Consider the following 17,215-nt stretch of genomic DNA (forward strand, 5'->3'; position numbering starts at 1 on the left):
ATTATTAATATCACTCTCCCTTCTTTTACATTTTAGGTGGTTGCCTCTTTGATGAGCCTTACAGCACGTGTGGATACAGTCAGGCTGTAGATGATGACTTCAACTGGGAGCAAGTGAACACCTTGACCAAACCAACCTCTGACCCATGGATGCCATCAGGTTTGCTCTCAGTTTTAAGTTCTCTTTTTAAAAACAAAGGTGCAGAAGAGTCTTAATATCACAGTCAGTGTCCCCTGGGTGCTGGTCAAATGAGTGAGGGTGTTGGGTTTTGAGTTTGGTGGCGAAGGCTGGTTATCTTATAAGGATGGTTCAAGAGAACCAATGACAGAGAGTTGACCCTTGTATCTCTACCTTTAAAGTCTAATTAAAGTTTACTTCTTTTATCTTTGGATTCATCCTTGCTAGGTTAATGAGCATCACCCAATGGGATCCTTTCCCGGGAAGCAGAAATTATGGGAAATAGATTGATGTCTCTTCTGGCAAATGTGTCTGGTAGTTAGAACTCTAGCTGGGGAATCCAGATAACAAAGCCTCCATCACAAATAGGAGACCTGGGGAGGTGATTCACCTTGCACCTGGGGAATCTAGGAAGATGCTCGTGGTCTTGAAAGTATTTGGATAAAAAGGTCTGCATACATGTGGATCCTTTTTCCACTGTAGAAACGCTTAGTAAGTTTTCTGATGAGTGAGAAACATTTGACCAGCAAGATTCTACTTCTTCTTTGTAAGGAAGAGCAGGAAGATGATGACTTATGGACTCTGATCAGATTAGAGGTTGATCATTTTAATAGACACTGACTTTAGGCTGTGCGTTGCCCATCCCTTTAAAATGTTAGATGTGCAGATTCACTTAACAAATGGGGTGATGAGTGTACCCCATTCAGGATTCAAGCTGAAAGAGATGTTATTCTAATTTGGGTTTCAGATAAAGCACAATTTTTATACTTTTTAAGTGGCTATTGAGGTCTTCATTCATGTATCTAAATGTAGCAATCTTTACATTTATTAAGTAATCTTGGAAAGGTAGCTTGTGAACATGAAGTAGGGTTTAATGTTGTTTGGTGAAACTTTCACAATTATGATGCCCACCACGTTCTTCCCACCTCCTTCCCACGTTTAACTCCTTATAACTTCAAAGAGAGGAACCTTAAGCTCCTGAGCACTGTGGTTTAAACTGGACCTCAAATCTATCCTAGTTCTTGATGACTTCCCCACAGCTGACCATCTCCTCCTCTGTCTCTCTCTTTCTCATGTAAGTAAGTGCTTTTGACTGTTGTGTTTGAGTCAGTGGTTCTTTAGTTGTTTCTCCAGTCTGATCTGGTTTCATTCTTGTCAGTGATGGTGAGCTGGAGGGGGCACATAGCAGCCCCCCTCGGGGGAGCTGACCTCTCCCAAGTGGCTTCTCACCTTGAAGGCCTTTGTTCTCACCTGCTCTTAATGAAAGAGTATGTGTGTGTGGAGTTAGGTGCTTGGCCCTCAAAAAACCAGTAAACAGGCCAGGTTGGTGGAAAGGAAAGCTTGCTTTATTTTAGATGCTGACAAGGGGGACGGGCAGGGTGGTGGACATCTGTCCAAAGACTGACTCTCTGTCCCCACAAGCAGGGGGTGAGAGCTTTTATAGATGGAGTGGGGAAAGGGGTTACATGCAGAAACAGCACAGTCCTCTCTAACAGTCATCTTCGAATCGGTCATCAATGGTCTGACCAGCAACACCATGGTTGTTTCAAGTACAGTTAATCTCAGTTCCAGGGTCCATTTGTTCCCATTTCTTTTAGTCAGGTCTCAGCATTGTGGCAGCTCATGTCCTGGGTACAGTCTGGTCACGGTGTGGTTAACTTCTCCACCTGGTGCTTTGGTATCTACGAGACAGCTCCCAGGATATGGCTCAGAATATCATCTATAGCCCCTGAGAAAGAACTGAAGGTCCTTGACTATGCTTAATTGCTACATTATTATTATTTAGTCTCCTTCGGCTGTTTTCCTTTGTTTCAGCATCTCTCACTGCTCTGAATAAATGTATCCTTTGCCTGAAGTTTCCCACAGACAGGAGGCAGGCAGAGGACGGGGGTGGGGGGACAAGGACACAGGGTCCTGCTCCGTTTCAGTCTCTCTCTCGAGCCTGGGTCCAGGGAGGCTGGGAGGATACTCAGACTCAGTCTTGGGCGTTTTCTCCACAGGAGTGAACCTGGGTTTTCTTTGTTTGTTATTTTCAAATTTGGTGAACATTTTGTAATTCTCCACAGTAGGTACTTGGTTTCATTTTCGTGGTCCTTTAGATTGAAGCCTGACTTGGAAACGCCGACTTTTACAAAAGAGCCTCAGTAATGCTGGATCTTCAGCAGCCTCCGCTGGCTCTATTTTTGTTACAGGATGGCCTACCTCTCTCTACAAAGGAGGGCAAGGAATAGCTTCTTGTTACCATTCATCCTTTTCTTCTTTGTGATGTCCCATAAGACCATCTCAGACCAAGCTGTCCAGGCTTTAAACACAGAAAGGGTGGGTTTCTAGCTGAGGCCATTGCAAAGATGATAACCCACCCAAAGACCGGCTGTGCTGTGGAGCAATCGGTGGGGTAATTGAAGCAACACAGGTGAAGTGACTTTGCAAAGTTTTGGCCTTTGAAGGCCCTTCTGCCTTTGGAAGAATGAAGTGGAGGCATTTTAAATATTCCTCCTGAATTTATTCCTCTTCTGTTGATTAATAGAAAACTTGGGGGTTCATATTAGGACTTTTGCATGTGGGCTCTTAGCTACACAACCAGGGATGAAACCCACACCTTCTTCATCGGAAGGCTCAGTCCCAACCACAGGGCTGCCAGGGAAGTCATTCTGCTGCTGCTGCTGCTGCTAAGTCGCTTCAGTCGTGTCTGACTCTGTGCGACCCCATAGACGGCAGCCCACCAGGCTCCCCTGTCCCTGGGATTCTCCAGGCAAGAACACTGGAGTGGGTTGCCATTTCCTTCTCCAAAGCATGAAAGTGAAAAGTGAAAGTGAAGTCGCTTAGTCGTGTCCGACTCTTAGCGACCCCATGGACTCCAGCCTACCAGGCTCCTCTGTCCATGGGATTTTCCAGGCAAGAGTACTGGAGTGGGGTGCCAGTGCCTTCTCCGGGGAAGTCCCTATAGCGAGTTCTTATTAGTTATCCATTTTATATTATAGTATTGTGTGTATGTCAATCCCAATATCCAAATTTATCCCTCCTCCTCCTCCACCTTGGTAACCATAAGTTTGTTTTCTACATCTGTGACTGTCTTTCTGTTCTGTAAATAGGTTCGTTTGTACCATTTTTTTTGGATTCTGCATGTAAGTGATATCAAATCCAATCACTTTATGTATTGCAGTGCATCATGTGATTTCACATGTAGACTAAAAGGTATTGATTATTTCATGGTACAGAAATATCCATACAAGTTGACAATGGTTAATGTTTTTTTATATTGTTAAAGTATGTGTTTTTGGACCTCAGGGCTCCAGTTTTATGAAATGAATATTTAACATGCTCCATATCTTATGTATTAGAAGTGTGATCCTGTTTATAAAAAAATTTAAAGAATAAGTTCATCCATGGGGCTTCCCTGGTGGTCCAGTGGTAAAGAGTCCACCTTGCAATGCAGGGAACATGGGTTCAGTCCCCAGTCCAGGAGGATTGATCCCACATAGAGCAGCTAAACCCATGTGCCACGACTACTGAGCCCATGCCCTGGAGCCTGTGCTCTGCCGCAGTGAGAAAGCCGAACTAGAGAGTAAGCCCCGCTCACTGCACCTAGGGAAAGTCTGTGCGCAACAACAAAGACCCCATGCAGCCAAAAACAAATAAATAAGTAAAATTTTAAATAGAAAATAATTTCATCCATAATATTGAAAAATTAAAGGCAGCTTACAACCATAGTGAATAGTGAAAGTTGCTCAGTCATGTCCAACTCTTTGCAACCCCATGGACTGTATCCATGGAATTCTCTAGGCCAAAATGCTGGAGTGGGTAGCCTTTCCCTTATTGAAAAATTAAAGGCAGCTTACAACCATAGTGAATAGTGAAAGTTGCTCGGTCATGTCCAGCTCTTTGCAACCCCATGGACTGTATCCATGGAATTCTCTAGGCCAAAATGCTGGAGTGGGTAGCCTTTCCCTTCTCCAGGGGATCTTCCCAACCCAGGGATCAAACCCAGGTCTCCCACATTTCAGGTGGATTCTTAACCAGCTGAGCCACAAGGGAAGCCTAAGAATACCGGAGTGGGTAGCTCATCCCTTCTCCAGCAGATTTTCCCGATCCAAGAATCAAACCGCGGTCTCCTGCATTGCAGGTGGATTCTTTACCAACTGAGCTATCTGGGAAGCCCAAGAAGAAAGGCATTTGTACCCCCATGGTATAAATAACCTCTTAGAAGGCTATAATGAAATAAATGGGGCCTTGAGGTGAGGTGAGGTGAAGTCGCTCAGTCGTGTCCGACTCTTTGTGACCCCGTGGGCTGTAACCTGCTAGGCTTCTCCGTCCATGGGATTCTCCAGGCGAGAATACTGGAGTGGATTGCCATTTCTTTCTCCAGGGGAAATGGGGCCTTAGTACTGGAAAAACCTCAGTGCTCTTCCAGGTTTTGCAGTGTGCTTCCTGGGCAACCTCACATGGCCCCCACATCTTGGTTTTACATAATGCAAATTGGTAATGGCAGGGTTGCCAATCTTAATGCAGGTGCTGTGAGTGAGGATTAAGTCATTTCCGTGGCTGCCCATGTGAAAGGCAGAGAGAGGCCTGTGCAGGATGTAGGAGCAAGGTAGACTCTTAGCTCGATGACCCAGAAAATAGAAAAAAAAATTGCCTGCATATATTTGTTTTGGGAAAAATGATAGATTAACAGTGAGAGGAACTGCAGTTTCCTCGTGGGGCACATTCATCAGGCATCCTTTCCTCTTATTGGGGAAGATGTCCCAGTGTATTCACACTTCAGACTGAGCGACAAAGACCAGACGACTTTGGGCTTGAAAAGACATGTTTCCTCCTTAAATTTCAGTGTGTATCTAGTGGGTAATATTTTTGGCACAGAGCAGTCACACAGTTGTTTAATTATCTCATTCATTCTTTGAATCTGTCAACATTCACAATTATTTATTGAACACCTGCTCTGTACAAGGCATCATTCTAGAGGCTTGGGCTTCATCACTGAGTGAACCCAAAAAGGATGCCTTCGCCGACAATGCTCCCACATTCTGGTGAGGTGATTCTTGCATTGCCAAAAGACCAGATCCTATAAGACCATGTTTCCCCTCACTCATTAATGACTTTCTGAATGTAAAAACGTAAAAGGTAATATACAATTCAGTTCATCGGGGTAGCATCAAATTTAGATTTCTTGGCTGTGCTGTCTCTTAAAAAGACACAAAAAACAAAAGCTGAGCCAATATATATATATCTATCACAATCTCAGGCAAGTGGCAGCACTGTGTCTTCTGGTAATTCTCCCTTATCAACCAAAGTAATCTTGCGCACCCAAATAACTCCTAGCCGTTGCTAGCACTTACTTCTTTGCTGTGCATCCTCTGATTTTTGTGATGGTCTTGGGAGGTCAGATGGCATTATCTCTGTTTTACACCTTATTAGGACTCAAATTCAGAGAAAGTGCACCTGCCCCAGGCTTATGCTGCTGCTGCTGCTGCTGCTAAGTCGCTTCAGTCGTGTCCGACTCTGTGCGACCCCAGAGACGGCAGCCCACCAGGCTCCCCCGTCCCTGGGATTCTCCAGGCAAGAACACTGGAGTGGGTTGCCATTTCCTTCTCTAATGCATGAAAGTGAAAAGTGAAAGTGAAGTCGCTCAGTCCTGTCCAACTCTTATGGACTCTCATGGACTGCAGCCTACCAGGCTCCTCCATCCATGGAATTTTCCAGGCAAGAGTACTGGAGTGGGTTGCCATTGCCTTCCCCACCCGTTTTGCTGTTTTGAGTGTTGAGGGTAAACGTCCCACCAGAGCACGGGCATCTGGTGGGGGTGGGGGCAGCCTTCATTCCAGGTGGGAGCTGTGTGGATTGCCTTGACATGGGCACAGAGGTTCTCCTTGTGGGGCTCTGCCCCCTCCGGGTCAGATTCTGGCTCTGGGTCTTCACAGTCATGGACCTCGCCAGGCTCTTTAGCTCTTGGGTCCCCAGTCTCCTCACGGGTGTAGGACGAGTTAGTTGTCCGCATTTGTGGCATGGTGGCCAAGGGCCTGACTGTCAGGGCTGCAGCGGCAACAGTGGAGTCTTCCCTCTGCTGAATGAGTCCCCCAGAGGCAGAAGGCAGGCAGCTGATAAGCAGACAGACTTGGTGGCTCCGATGGTAAAGAATCTCCCTACCATGTGGAAGACCTGGGTTCGTTCCCTGAGTTGGGAAGATCCCCTGGAGAAGGGAACGGCTATCCACTCCAGTATTCTGGCCTGGAGATTTCCATGGACAGAGGGGCCTGGTGGGCTACAGTCCCTGGGGTCAGACACGGCTGAGCAAGTTTCACTTTATAGCACCATGGGGAGACATGCTAAGAGCCGTGAAGGAAAACTGAACAGGACAAGGGCTTAGCGAGGGATGGGAGCAGCAGATAAGAACAGCTGCTCTCTGAGCAAAGATGGGGTACCCTCGGGGACAGGAGGCCAGGGCCTCCCAAAGGGAAGAGCAGGGACAAAGACCTGGGGGCTGGTCTGTGGGCAGGGGACCATCAGCCCTACAGAGGCCCTGAGGCCTTGGGAAGGCATATAAAACCCACCTCATGAGGCGATTGACCAGGGGAGACCAAATGGTCCACTTGAGGAGCTTTGCCTCCTACCTGGCCCAGCACGGCGTTCAAGAAGAGTCCTCCTTTTATCGTTATTAAGTGACCTTTCAGGAGCAGTTGGCATGAATCCATCTCTTAGCTTAATTTGAACTCTGTGAAGTGGGTAGTTTCTGCTGATTTCTTATTTTCTCTTCTGCTGCTGCTGCTGCTGCTAAGTCGCTTCAGTTGTGTCCGACTCTCTGCAACCCCAGAGACAGCAGCCCACCAGGCTCCCCCGTCCCTGGGATTCTCCAGGCAAGAACACTGGAGTGGGTTGCCATTTCCTTCTCCAGTGCATGAAAGTGAAAAGTGAAAGTGAAGTCGCTCAGTCGTGTCTGACTCCCAGCGACCCCATGGACTGCAGCCCACCAGGCTCCTCTGTCCACGGGATTTTCCAGGCGAGAGTACTGGAGTGGGGTGCCATTCTAAGTGATACCAAATAAGAAACAAAAGGTATAATTTCTGTATGGATTAAATAGAAAGCTAAAAGAAGCCCATTAAAATGTAAACCTTTTTTGCCAGGATGGTGGGATTTGGTATAATTGTCCTGTCACTTATATCACACATTTTTCTTAATAAGTTTAACTTCGTGGTAAAAAATATTATAAGTACTTAAAAAGTCTTCTTTTGAAAAGTGTCTGGATTTTTAATAATTAAGTGTTCCAAGGGAGCCAGTGTATTCTGTAAGACTACTTATTTCAATAATTTATATTCAGTGTTCCCATGAATGCTCTCCTTTAGATTTATCCTAAATTCCTGTCTTGTCTGATTGGAAACTGTTACAAAAAGTGGCTGGCTATTTCTTAAATATTTGCTAAAAAGTATGCAAGTCAGCCTGTATCTATAAATATATACATTTTTAACATAGGTTTATTTCTTGGTTAAGTTCCCGTAAAATTGCACAGGATGACATCATGGGTTATGTGAGAGCAAGTAATGAAATAAACAGGCAGACCAGTGGTGACAGAAACTGTAAATCTCTCTGAGTCTGAGTGGAGGAAGGGCGAGAGGGACGAGGGCTGGGCTCCAGGGGCATGGGACACCAGGCAGCTGCGATCGCCGGGCTGAGACCTGCACACCCAGGAGCTGGCGGGCACCCCCGTTTCCTCTGTTTGCTGTGCAGGTGCCCTGGAGCTGGGCCGGGCCCTGCTGTTGGAATGAAGGAGGCTGGAGAGAAGGAACAGTCTTGCAGTCTTCTGAGCTACCTTGGACGGCAGAGGGGTCGTGGGTGGGGCTGGGCTGAAGACCGGAGAACCCGTGGCCTGAGGTCGTCTTGCCCTCAGGTCCAGCCGGCGGCAGCCTCTTTTGATGGAGGGTAGATGTTTGGGTTAGAGGGGTTTGGGGTGGGCCGCTGGGATGCTGGCTGGCAGATGGACAGTGGCGTGAAGCTGCCCTCACGCAGACACTGGCGTGGGGAGTGCCTGGGCCATTCTGTGTGGCCAGGGGCTCTGGTCACCCCCGTCTCCAGCCTGCGTCAGGCCAGACCTTCACAGGGGCGAGGTCTCCTTTTAGCACCTCGGGGCCTTCCGTGGTTCAAGAAGCAGAAGAGAATGAATACATTCAAAGATGAACTAGTTGAGCATGGCTTGTTCTTTTCACCATAAGACCAAGAGGGAGATGAAGACCCTTCTCTCTTTGAGGCTCCAGCCTGTGAGGCCCTGGGTGCGCTCTGGGCACTGGATGTAGTGATGATGTGGGGCCAGTCTCCCAGAGCTTCTGCCAGCTCTAGTGGGGGCCTGTCTGCTTCCCAGTCAGAGGCCAGGGGCAGAAGGCCGGCAGAAGGCCTCCAGGAGGAGGCGGCACCCAAGAGGGTCCAGGGGAGCATGAGGAGCAGGCCAGAGCAGGGGGCAGGCCGGGTGGAAAGAGCGCCCTGTCTGAGGCAGTGCTGGCCGAGGGCAGGGCACAGGAGCTGCAGAGGGTTGGGACTGCAGGCATCGTGGACAGGGAAGAGGGGGCTGGGGGGCGAGGCTGGAGGAAGGACCCCGCACCTTCACAGAAGCCACCCTGAGCTGGTGGAGGATTCCTAGGAAGGAGGCAGTGTGACTCCTGATTTCTGATTAGAGGCAGCAAGAAGCAAACTGACTGTATGAACAGAGAGAAAGAATCTCTCATACGAGGGAGCAGAAAAAAATAGAAGAAGAAAACTTGGTTAGTAAATAAGTATCACAAAGCAGAGAAATATGTAGGAGAATTCCCTAGTTCTTAGAAGATTTATGTTACAAGTGTGTGTGTGTGTGACAGAGTATGTGTGCACACGTGGTAACATGTTGTGTGTGCATGCTAAGTTGCTTCAGTCATGTCTAACTCTTTGTGACTCCATGGACTGTAGCCCGCCAGGCTTCACTGTCCGTGGAATTCTCCAGGCAGGAATACTGGAGTGGATAGCCATTTCCTTCTCCAGGGGATCTTCCAGACCCAGGAGGGACTGAACCTGCGTCTTTTACATCTCCTGCATTAGCAGGCAGGTTCTTTACCACTAGCGCCACCTGGAAAGGTGTGAACAGTTGTCAAATCTGGGTGAAGTCGATATGAGCATTTATCACGCTACTTTTTCAACTTTTCTATAGTTTCAAAACTAAGCAAAATTTGCAATAGAAACAGGAAACGAAACAGAGAGCTTCTCTGACTTTATACCAACATGATTCTCATCCATGAATGCCTCTTTGGCAAAAAGCTATCCTGTCAAATTTCACTGAAAATATTTATATTTAAAAAACCCAAGTTGACCCCTGTTTTCTCTTCTGAGCATCTCTGCATGATTTCTTGGTCTTTCCTGGAGAGGTTTAGTGGAGCTGATGGGCCGATGTAAGTGACACACTTCAGAGAATTAATTTTAGGGCTTTCTAAAATGGGATGGATGCTTCACGCTGCAGTCTTATGCCTCAGTGGGTGAACCAACTATAAAGATCGTTGTCCCATTGGCAGCTATTTTGGTGGCTAACTGGAACTTTGTAAGAAGACACATAAGGAGTTATTACATTTTATTTTTGGATACATACTTGCATTCATTTGTCTCCTGTCCATAATCTGGGACTGAGCACAGAAAAATTCATAAAGAATTTCTTGGCAAGCTCTGTGAAATGATTGTGCAGATCATTATTTTAAATAAGTGGCCTTTAATGCATAGTTGACTGAGATTTTATCCGAGGAGATGATGATAAATTATATCTTAAAGTGAAATTTGAAAGCTTAAGTGGCTGAAAGGGAAATAAATACGGCTATTTAATTAACTGTCGGCTGGACATCCTCGCTCCCCTCGGTGGTGGGTGGCACACCCAGATAATTGATTACTCTGCCAACTCTATGCCAGATGCACAGGGCCACACGCCAATACACTGGCACCCTCCTAGAGGATGCCCCGGAAAGTTGGTGTTTCCAATATCCTCTTCTTATTTGAGTGCTTCAGGTTTTCTAATGCAGAGCTGCTTCTTAATTTGATTTTTTCCCTGGCGCCTTCTAGGGAGCATCTTTTCTTCTGTGACCCAGAGAAAATGTACAGAATATTGAAATCTTTGGCATAAGGCTTGGAGGCATAGACTGGGTTTGGTCCAGGCAATTTTGAAGCAAATAGGAGGAATCAATGAGTTCTTGGTGGATGCAGGAGGGCCGGGCGGGGGAGGGGGGGGTGGGAGGTCGTCGTCTTGGGAAGGGATGAGCCCACTCCCACAGTCAGCCCTTTCCTGCTGCTTCCGAATCTTCCCATCTCTGCTGACCATGACGCCTGTTCTGTTAAACACACACCTTGTGGAAATGGTGTCACCTCCCCAATTGTACTGTATAAACACAATGTGCCTGAGCTCCCCCGTTGGTCCCAACGCACTGTGGAGTGACAGGCAGCAATTTGCCAGCAGGTCAATGACTGAGCTGATGACAAGTGACCTTTCTAACACTGCAATCAATGCTTGTTATTTGGAAAACAAAATGATACAGTTTGTATTTTTCAGCGGATGGGTCATGGGAGCAGCCCACCATTGACATGTGAATTTGTTACTGGGTCTGGATGAGTCAGTTCAGACAGGAATGTTAATTTATTTGAATTGATCTGGGTCTTGCTCTTATGAAAAGGTGTTGGACATTGGGTAATGGCACAAATGATTATGAATAATTGGTTTTACATGTCAGTCAAACAGGCATTTAAAACATTCGTTTTACACAGTAGTACTGTATACTAGCTTTGGTGACATATTTTGTTCAGGTTTGATGTTTTGCAGTTGTTTTGAAATTAAAAATGATTGAGATGCGTGAATGTGTGTGTGTTTTTTGTGTGGTATTAAATGCTACATGTTTGTGGTATTTAAATAGCATCTCTCTGCATGTTTCCTGAAATGGTTGTTGAGGCCCTGTGAATACATGGTCAGGAGGGTGCATAGCTTTGGGGAGAGATCCTGGGAGGAGACTAGCTGCCAGCTCTCCTGTTCTGGAAACAGGGGGGGGCGTGTGCACCCCTGTGCCCTCTGTTGTGAGTGTGGCTGCACCTGCTGTGGCTGGTGGCTGTGTGTGCAGGTGACACCTGTCCCTTTCAGGCAGAAGCTTCTAGAGTCAGATTCTCCATGATGTCTTCCCTTTGTCTTGCCTCGGTGTTTCAGGTGCTTTTAGCGCAAGTGACAAAATGTAGAAATGATGCCCCCCCCCAAAAGCCCCCTGCTGCCAACACACTCAGACGTACATGCACACCTGAGCACTGGGGGCAGATGCCCGAGTGGGAGAAAAACTTCCTGTGTGAAGCCCCTGAGATTTGGGCATTGTACGTTTTTTTTTTCCCATATTTTTAATTTAATTCATTTATTTGGCTGCACTGGATTTTAGTTGCAACATGTGAACTCTTAGTTGTGGCATGTGGGATCTAAGTCCCTGACCAGGGCTCAAATCTGGTCCCTTTGTGTTGGGAGCGCAAAGTCTTAGGCACTGAATAGGCAAGGAGGTCCCTTGGGATTGTTTTTGAATGATTCATAAACTTTTTGGACTTAGGACATTTTTTTTGAATATCCAAAGCACTTTTGATATTCATATTTTCTGGATTGAAATGTTAAACTGAATAATTTTGAAAACAGAGTACATCAACATACATTCCATTAGACATCAGAGCAGTGATGTGCAGCTGTTAGTAGTTGAGTGTGAAATGAGAATAATAAAATTGAACAATGCCCTATTATTATCAGGAAAATGGTTTTGACCTTGTGAACTCGTGGGGATTTCAGGGGTCTCTAGAAGATGCTCTGAGAACCACCAACCTAGACCATCTTAAGAGATACATGTCCCTTGATGATTGACAGTTAAAGGCTTGGAGGAGTCTGGAAAGAAAAGAAAAAGAGGGAAGGATTTTGTAAATACAGTTGATCCTTGAACAACATGAGTTTAAACTGTGTGCTTCCACTTATATGCAGATTATTTTTTTTCCGTAGTAAACACTACAATACTGCAGGAGTCAAGGTTGGTTTAATCACCGGTTCTGACCTGAATGGCGTATACAGAAGGGCCACCTCTAAGTTATACACAGATCTTTTGTCTGAGTGGAGGGTCTATACCCCTAACCCTTGCATTGTTTAAGGGTCAGTTGTATTGCAAAAAAAGCTATCCCTGAGTGTCAAAAATCACATTTTATTTCTGAATAAAGGCAGTGTAACTAGTTTGTTTATATTATTGCAACATATTCTTTCCTTATTCTAATAAATACTCATTCAAAGTGAAATAATGTACACAAGTTGCATTGTATAAAGCCACATAACTGGGAATGTTACTAGTTCTCTGAAGTTGGGTTTATGAAGTGTCATGCTATAGAAAAATTTAAGAGTAGGATTCATATTCATATATTTGAAATTGTTTGAGTATAGGTTTTCTGAACTGCAGTGGGTTGGATAAAGTGAATTATTTAAACTCATTCTTTATGAGTAAGCCTGTATAAAGTCATTCAGTAGTGCCACTTCTGAGATTTTAAACTGTGGAACTGTTGTATATATTGTTGTGATACAATAATTTCAACCCCTTTATTATGAAGTGCATAGTGACACAGTGATATAAAGATGGTTGAGCATCATTCAGGGTGACTAGGAATTGTGCTGGATAGAAATTGCATAGGAATTGATGACAAATTCTTAGGTGAACCTACCAGTCACACAGCTCCTATCAATAGCCCTGCTATGTAAGGGGATACATTTATTTCCAAAGACATGAATTCTAACAAGAATTTGGTAATATTTAAAAGGCATTGACTGACTCAATGGACATGAGTTTGAGTAAACTCCGGGAGTTGGTGATGGACAGGGAGGGCCTGGTGTGCTGCAGTCCATGGGGTCGCAGAGTTGGACGTGACTGAGCAACTGAACTGAGCTAAAAGGCATGATGGAGAAACCTCTCCTAACTTTAATGTTAATATAGCCATGAGAAGAGTTACCAAGGAAGTCTAGTGATCTTTATAGGTTTTTACAACTTTGAGAGATAGTTAATACTTAAGCTTGAGGATTCTTTATCAGCTGAGCCACAAGGGAAGCCCAAGAAAAGTGGTTGAGTGGGTAGCCTATCCCTTCTCCAGTGGATCTTACTGACCCAGGAATTGAAGCAGAGTCTCCTGCATTGCAGGCAGATGTGGGAGACCTGGGTTTGATCCCTGAGTTGCGAATATCCCCTAGAGAAGGGAGAGGCTACCCACTCCAGTATTCTGGCCTGGAGAATTCCATGGACTATATAGTCCACGGGGTTGCGAAGAGTCGGAAATGACTGAGCACTTTCAAGCTTGAGGAAGAAGACAGATGTGGTTGACCTTTCTAGTTCTTTCTAGCACTAGAAACTTTTCTCCTTTTTCAGTAAACCCTTAGGCAGCACCTGCTGTGGGCAGGCACTGTTTTTGTGTCCCAAGCGATAATGTCGTGAACAACCTAGGTGCAAAGAGGCAGTGTTTTCCTTGACAGAAGGTATTTCCTTGACGAAGTTTTAAAATAGAATAACGCGCTGAATAGAAGACAAGAAAACTAAACTCGTGCAGTGGCAGGGACTCACTAAGGATTAATTTAATCACTAATTACCTACTCATTATGGTGGCTTTTGAAGCCTGGGACTCACTTTAGAAAGTCCTTGTTATTCGGAGTCCCGGCAGGCTGAGAACGCTTTAACAGGCTTCCTAAGAAGATCTGATGCGAAGAGCTGAGTCATTTGAAAAGACCCTGATGCTGGGAAAGATTGAGGGCAGGAGGAGAAGGGGATGACAGAGGATGAGATGGTTGGATGGCATCTCCGACTCAGTGGACATGGGTTTGGGTAGACTCTGGCAGTTGGTGTTGGACAGGGAGGCCTGGTGTGCTGCAGTTCATGGGGTCGCAAAGAGTTGGACACGACTGAGCAACTGAACTGAAGATGACCTGACGGCTGTGATGTACAGTCAGAAGTGGCCATCTGCCCACTGGCTGTGGCAGGCACCAACAGCTGCCCGAAGATGCCAAGAGACACCCTTCTCCTTTCTTAGGTAGAACTGTATAGAGGGAGGGCTCCTCCACTGATGGAGTCCTCTCTATAAAATGCCTGAGCTTGACTCATACTGATCCAAGAAGTGGAGTGTTTTCTTTCATTTCAACCTTTAAGTAACAGAAGTATATACTTGTGACTGGTGTGGCCAGTCACACTTTCTTACCCCTGAAATAAAGTGGAATGATATTTTGTCTTCTTACTAATGCATTTTTTAAAGAACTTTAAGTGTTCATTTTATATTGGAGAATATTTGATGTACAGTGTTGCATTAGTTTCAGGTGTACAGCAAAGTGATTCAGTGTATCTTTATAAGATTTTAATCAACTTGTAGCCAAATCACTTTCTAATTCGGGCAGTTCCTCGAGTCCCCCAGCAGGTGGAGATATGCAGTTTTTTTGCTCTCTGTAGGGGCTGCTTCTTGCCCCTGTGATCAGGCTACACTTCAAGATGCAGAGAAAATGCAATGTCAGGTTCTACAGGTCAGCTAGCAGCTGTGTTCTCTGCTCCCCATCACCCCCCACCCCCTTATGCCTGGTTAAGAGCCTCTATTTATTTCTGCATTTTGTAAGGTCTTCATCATTAGCAACCTTCCCCAGCACATAAGAACAATATTTTCTTGGATGACATACGCGCAACAAAGCCAAGAGCAGAAAAGCCGCTGCACCCCAGGGAGGAGGTTTAAACCTTCTGTGATCTCCCTGCTGGCCACACCCCTCTGTGTGCTGACTCAGAATAAACCCCAGAGGTCAGATCTTGTTCAGCCAGCAGGGTTGACGTTGGTCAGAGATTCTGTGAGCTCCGCATCCAGAGTACAGAAAGAGTATCCTCATTTGCGTCTTTCCACACCCACTCAAACAGTTCAGTTCATCCTCTGTCACCTTCTTCTCTTCCTGCCCTCAATTTTTCCCGGCATCTAGGTCTTTTCCAATGAGTTGGCTCTTTGCATCAGATGGCCCAAGTATTGAGGCTTCAGCTTCAGCATCAGTCCTTCCAATGAATATTCAGGGTTGATTTCCTTTAGGATTTACTGGTTTGATCTCCTTGCCCACACAAAGGAATGGAAAACAGTCCTGGTTCCAAGGAGTCTTCTGATTCAAGTGATTTGTTTCTTTTCTTTCCTTCTTGATTCACTTATATCATTCCACTCAGGAGTTAAAGAAGAGATCTTCCATCTAAGACAAACTCCATGAAACCTTCCAAAAATATTAATTGTAGGGAAGGCCTTTAAAATCTTGACATGTGTTGCATTTCCTGCTATTTCTACTAATCAGTGGGGGAACATGATTGGTTTTCAGATTCTTACGTCCAGTGCTTTCTGAGCTGTTAAATTTTCCTCCAGTGCATTAGAAAGGGAAGAAAGGTAACATCCGGAGTCATTCTTGGGAGCAGCTGCTAAGCTTGAGAACTGCAAGTGAGAATTTGGTTAACAAAAATATCAATAGATGGAAAACAACTCAACAACCAAACAAGTAAAAAAAAAAAAATCCAATTGTGACCAAAGGCTTTGTTCTTTAAGAAGCTAGTAGTTTATCATATTTTTGTACTATTAGACTTTAATCTATAATTTGAAGATACAGTTTACAAATAGGTTGTTTTCCAAGGCAAATCATTAATTTCATTCATGAGAGGCATTTTCATTTACTTTGTACGTCTTTGTACAGCAAATGCAATGATGATTCCACAAATGTCTGTTGAATTATTGAATGAGTTCTGAGAATAGGATTCATCCCAACTTAATAGGTCCTGTGATCTACTTCCTTACTTTCAAATTAAAGAACTTTCTAAAGAAAATGAAGCTCTTTTTGTGTTTATTTTTCTTTTTTCCTGAAAATGTATAGAGTACAAAGATGTACTAGATACCATGACAAATAAATCTCAAAGTCTCAGTGTTTCAATACTGGAGGCACTTATTTTCCTTGTATATAACAGTCTAGAGTGGTTCCAGTTTGGAGGTTTGGGGCTTGGGAACCCTGTTGTAGACAGACATTCAGGTTGAAAAGGATCTGCCATCTTTAGCACGTGTTCTCCAAGATTGCCCTCAAGTGAGCATCTAGCTGAAAAAGAACAAAGTCGTGGAGGGTGGATGAGGGAGGCTTTTATAGACAGATTTGGAATGGGAGAGGAAAAAGTCATGGGATCTTGATGACCTGCAAAGGCCAGAGGGTGTCCCGTTTAGTGAGTGTCACCCACAAAAGAAAAAAAAAGAGCACTGAGTGACTCACCTGCAGTCCCTGCCACACTTGGCCTTTTTGTTGCTGTTGTTCAGTTGCTAAGACGTCTCCAGCTCTTTGTGATCCCAAGGACTGCAGCACACCAGGATCCTCTGTCCTGCACTGTTTCTTGGAGTTTGCTCAAATTCATGTCCATTGAGTCAGTGATGCTATCTAACCATCTCATCCTCTACTACCCCCTTCTGTTTTTGCCTTCAATCTTTTCTGGCATCAGAGTCTTTCCCAATGAATTGGCTTTTCCCATCAGGTGGCCAGAGTGTTTTAGCTTCAGTGTCAGCATCAGTCCTTCCAGTGAATATTCAGGGTTGATCTCCTTTAGGATGGACTGGTTGGATCTTCTTGCTGTCTGAGAGACTCTCAAGAGTCTTCTCCAGCACCACAGTTGGAAAACATCAATTCTTTGGGACTCAGCTTTCTTTAAGGTCCGCTTGGCCTTTATTTAAGAAAAGATCATAATCCTTCCTGGTAAATTATTATAAGAGAAAATCACTTTAAGTTGAATATAATGATGGATTTCTTTTCCTTTAAAGGAGGAATTAATTTATCAAGAGTAACTAAAAAGTCCAGTTAATTGATCAAGAGTAACTTTGGGGAACTTAACTTTATGGTGTCTTAATAGAAAAGTCAGTGAAGAATTAATCCATAACTGGTAGATCTTGCACATCATGAGCCTTTCCTAAGCCCTATGTTATTAAACCAGATCATAATATTTCTCTAAAATAGATATTCTCTTACCTTAACTGTGAGAAGATA

General features: G+C 44.9%; 1 protein-coding gene across 3 annotated transcripts in view; it reads left to right on the forward strand.

The window, feature by feature from the left end:
• Positions 1 to 17,215, forward strand: part of PTPRM (protein tyrosine phosphatase receptor type M) — a 657,833-nt gene that overhangs the window by 167,703 nt on the left and 472,915 nt on the right. For all 3 annotated transcript variants that reach the window (XM_052660546.1, XM_052660547.1, XM_052660548.1), the window contains exon 2: positions 37 to 159. In XM_052660546.1, coding sequence (XP_052516506.1) covers positions 37 to 159 — 123 coding nt within the window. The remainder of the gene's footprint in view (positions 1 to 36; positions 160 to 17,215) is intronic.

Source organism: Budorcas taxicolor, chromosome 22 (assembly GCF_023091745.1).
Source record: "Budorcas taxicolor isolate Tak-1 chromosome 22, Takin1.1, whole genome shotgun sequence".
NCBI lineage: Eukaryota > Metazoa > Chordata > Mammalia > Artiodactyla > Bovidae > Budorcas > Budorcas taxicolor.